General features: G+C 52.4%; 1 protein-coding gene across 1 annotated transcript; it reads right to left on the bottom strand.

Moving 5' to 3' along the window:
* Positions 1 to 714: 714 nt before the first annotated feature.
* NGA_2108800 (short-chain dehydrogenase reductase sdr) lies at positions 715 to 4,158 on the bottom strand (the record flags this gene model as incomplete). Its single annotated transcript, XM_005855616.1, has 6 exons — positions 715 to 1,231; positions 1,356 to 1,521; positions 1,636 to 1,826; positions 2,052 to 3,459; positions 3,602 to 3,724; positions 3,912 to 4,158. Coding segments are annotated over 3 exons (1,033 nt in total), but the record flags the coding sequence as incomplete, so codon positions are not given.
* Between the last annotated feature and the right edge of the window lie 294 nt (positions 4,159 to 4,452).

The raw sequence follows: 4,452 nt of genomic DNA, 5'->3' as shown, positions 1-4,452 counted from the left end.
AGCCATCCTCTGCACGCGCGACACCACCACCTGATGCGAAAAGCGCAAACCCCCCCAGCAAGCTACCGAGGGTAGCTCTGCGCAGGTGCTGCTGACGGTTGATCAGCTCCTTCATTTGCGGGCTGCCACGCCTGACGGCCATCTAATCCGTATATACGTGTTAGAAGGAATCGTGCTCTTTGAAATTTAGGATGTCGCGACCTTTGACATCTAGTTCCGTTGGTTGTATCGCACGATGACAAACTAATAACGTATCTTCACCTGCGAGATCCCGGGGCGGCAGGCAACAGCAGCCTTAACCAGGTGACCCGCCGCATGGCGACTGAGCGGGGTCATCATGAAGCTGGATGTCGACGTTAAAGAAGCAATTAAAACCAAGAAAGTGGGTAGATGCATCTGTAAGTGTAGTTGTTTGCAGGTGAAAAGGCGAGGGAGAACTGCTAAGCAGACGGGGAGGTTGTACCGTTCAGGTGCATGCAAACTGCACGGCGCGGAGCAAATGCTCATCTACTGAGACCGTGAAGAGTTAATTGAAGCCTCCAGAAAGGGTCATTTGTGTGTTGAATGGCGCGATTGTTTGAGTAAGTCGTAATATTCCCTGCCCCGCCCGCGCCAGTTCGACGGTCAGCGGCTGGCCGGGCCTCGCTCATCGCGGACGTCTCGCCCCATACACATACACTGCACTCACGAGCCAGCACTCTCCCCCACTCATGCACAGCTTTCCCTGGATTTCCGGAATATCATGCGACGTGGAGTATTAAGCTGCATCCGCACTCACCATGCGTCATTTCTATTTCTTCTGCTGTCGCTGCTTGCCGCTGGATGCGCTGTGGAATTTCGTCAACCTCCTCCAAGAACTGCAACGCATGGAGACACTCCAAGTTGCTCTATAGCCGCGTACGATGAGGTGGTTGCCAAGGTCATGGCAGAATATTGTGCTGCTGCTTACTCCTGTGGCTCTCTCGAGGGCTGCGGAAACTGGTCCTGCAACTCTTGTCAGCTGCATAGTCACGCCGAAGCATTCCGTTTTTCCGGCGGAGTGAACGGAACAGGTGTATCTGGCTTGGTCGTGCACGACTCTGACATCAATAAGATCATACTCGTCTTTGCTGGTACGCAGGCAGGGGACCTGGCGGCCTGGGCGAACAACTTGAATGGGGAATTAACGGGCTACACACCCTGTGCCGATGCTGGTTGCCAAGTGCACACCGGCTTCTACGCCGACTATCAGGTAAAGCCCCGGTGAGCAGGTGTGAATGCTTTCCATGCAATATCTTTTTTCTTTTTTCGCTTCTCTCTAGATTTATGGAAGTCAACTCTTCTTCACTTGCACTTGCCGTCTCTCGCTGTAACAGGCTCTCGCCCCCGCCTTTTTAGAACCCTTGAGCTATGCCCTGGCTCGCTTTCCTCGTGCCAGCCTCTGGGTCACTGGACACTCGTTAGGCGGAGCACTGGCGATGCTAGCAGTTGCTGATCTCAAAGGCAATCGTGCCGTGCGAATAGAAGCCCTCTATACATATGGTCCGTGGCATAAGATCACTTCCTTCCTGTCGAATAGAGAGATTGCCGCGTGCCTCTTCAGGTATCATGCCCGCAATCAAATTCACGGAAAATAAAACTTTCTCCACACAATAGGACAACCTCGTGTGGGCAATCAAGCCTTCGCCATGAACTTCATCGGCCTAACTAGACGTCAAGATGCTCCTACGAGCTACTACCGCGTTGTGCATGCCCAGGACCCTATTCCTCATGTCCCTCCGATACTGCTCGGCTTCTGGCATGCCCCGACGGAGGTTTTTTATAACGAGGAGCAAACGAAGTATGAGGTATGGAAGTAGGAGGGGTCGGTTTGGGATAAGAATCAACGCAGCTTTGTCCTGACGGGCGTGGGTGAGATGCGTTCCGTCCTTCTCCCGGCATGTGCGCAGGGGGCATACAGAGGTGCATCAACTGCGCTCCGTCGAGTGCCATTTTTTTATTTTTTTTTTAAATGAAACCCCAAGATCGTACCGTTTTGCCGATCCGCTTCCTCTTCCCCTCCCCGCACTTAGCTTTGTGACGATACTGGCGAAGACTTTTACTGCTCCAATTCCTTCTTGTTCGCCTTCAAGGTCGACGATCATTTTAATTACATGGGCGTTCCACTTTGAAGGATTATGAAAAAATACAAATCGGAAAAGGTGCTCATTGTACATAGTTGAGGTCGCCTGGCGCACGTCTTCTTTTGCAGAGAAGGATCGCAGCAAAGGTCGACACAGAAGCTGTTGTAAAAAGTAAGAATGGATCAATTATTACTAAAATTGGCCCCAACGTAGGATTTTTCATATTGTAAAGAGGGGAGGGTAGACCATTTTGGCTTGAATCGCGCCTTTTGCCACTCTAGGGCTTCTAGGCAAGCAGCAATTGACAGAAGAAGGAGTTCGATATGGAAGGAAGCGTCTCATTGTAAGCAGTAAGCATAGTGCTTGCATTTCCGACATTTTCCCAACGTGGGCGACGATGTCACATTGATTGTTCTGTTATCTATTTTCTGCTTCCCGTCGCTAGGCTAAACTCTCATTTTCAGCCTAAACAGTTTGTATAAAACCTCCTTCATGCAAAAAGAAACACGTGACACAACTCATAGCACAAGCAAGTGGTGGTTTCAAGCTGAAGCTGACCTGGCCTTTCCCTCACCACGTTTTCCCTTCTCCTTGTGTACCCATTCCCTCTTCCCCCGGATGTTCTGTCTGTCTCATTCGGCTGAACCGCCCTCGTTGTTTCTCTCGCTCGAGCCTCCCCTTCTCCTCAGGTTCCTCATGCCAAGAGCAGATCTTGCATGCGCCCTGGTAGGCCCCACGAGATAAAGGCGGCCACACTCGCGGGAAGGTGGCCTATGTATCCGGCAGGATAACGGAGCTTCGGGTGTGTGCTTGACACTGCATGAATCACGACCTGCGCGACAGCTTCCGCCACAGCTGTCCCAGAGCGTCTTCCCTCTCCTCCATTGGCACTGGGAGAGACTAGGGCCCGAGCTTTGTCGTCAGCAAACAAGTGGGCGTAGACTTTACTGTCTAGCTCTACCGCTGCTGCCGATTTGGCCCCAGTGTCCTTCCCTCCCTCGGGCATCTCTGGGAAAGCCACGGCCGGTTCGATGGACGAGACCGAGATTCGGTAGTGGGCGAGCTCTCTTCTGAGGGCGTCCGCCAAGGACTCGAGGGCAGCTTTGCTCGCACACAGGCCTCCGAATAAGGGCGATGTCAGGTGAGCACAGAGTGAGGACATGAGAACGAGACGGCTGCCATGCTCGCGAATGAGAGGGAGGAAAGCTTGCACCACCGCTAGCGTGCCGAAGGTGTTGATATCAAAAAGGCGCTTTAAAGATGACAAGTCTTGGCTCTCAATCGGGCTGATAGCGCCCCCAGCGTCTATGGTATTGACAAGTGCAGTAAACGGTCGTCCCTGAAGCTCCGACTTGACCTGCACCGGTGGGAAAGTCGCGAGCAAGGTAGTGAGTAGAGAGAAGAGGAAGAGAGTACCAATTACCGACGCAGAAACAGTCTCAGGACATGAGCCAAGTAAAGCTGAGTACATAGGCGTTCCACACGAGTAGCCCTCCTACCTTGGCGACCGCGGCTTCCACGGTGCCCGGGTTCTGCATGTCAAGCACCACGGGCAGAAGCTTCCTCGAGTCGAGCTCTGTGACCACGCGCTCGTCTGACGCACTCCGTACTCCGCCGTATACCTGGCCGTGAGTTCTGAATGAGCCTACTCTTTTCCATATTCACCTCAATGTAGTCGTCCCAACAACCCATCGAGAGCCTGAGAGTGAGAAATATCCTGCCAAGGATTGCATTGCACATAAAATCCTTCCCGGCAGTGATCCATTATCCAACCCTTACATCTCTCTGTGACCATTCCCTCAATCGTACCGCATAACCATCTTCCATTAAAGCAAGACATGTAGCTTTTCCCACGGGCGACGTAGCATCCGTTACCAACACCACACCGTGCCGATGCGTCGCGTATGCCTTCGAGCACATAAATTCGACCACGTATGGAAGGCACGCTGCTATGCCCAACACAATCCCCGTGAACCATATCCAGCCTAGAGGCTTTACGGTCTTCTCTTTGGATCCGACTCCGCCACTCGCCATGGTTCTTGCTGCAGGAGCCCTGAGGAAAGCAGGGGGAGAAGTCATTTCATAAAGTAAGGCGTTATCTTGCTTCCTAAATGACGCAGGATGCCATCCATTCAGAAAATGAAATGAGCATGTCTTCGTATCATTTGGCGCCATGATTCAGGAACAGTGGCGCACTTGTGGGCCCAAGAGACGAACGTTTAAGTGACCGTGAGGCTGAGCCCAAAAGCACGAAACGATGGAGCGGACTGCAGGAAAAGGTCCCACTTATTGCACGATGTAGCAAATCGCCCTCTATATCAATCACTCTTCCGAATGATCCCTGTGGTGC

This window comes from Nannochloropsis gaditana (assembly GCF_000240725.1).
Source record: "Nannochloropsis gaditana CCMP526 unplaced genomic scaffold scaffold153, whole genome shotgun sequence".
Taxonomy (NCBI): domain Eukaryota; class Eustigmatophyceae; order Eustigmatales; family Monodopsidaceae; genus Microchloropsis; species Microchloropsis gaditana.
This window is presented reverse-complemented; position numbering and strand designations above follow the sequence as displayed.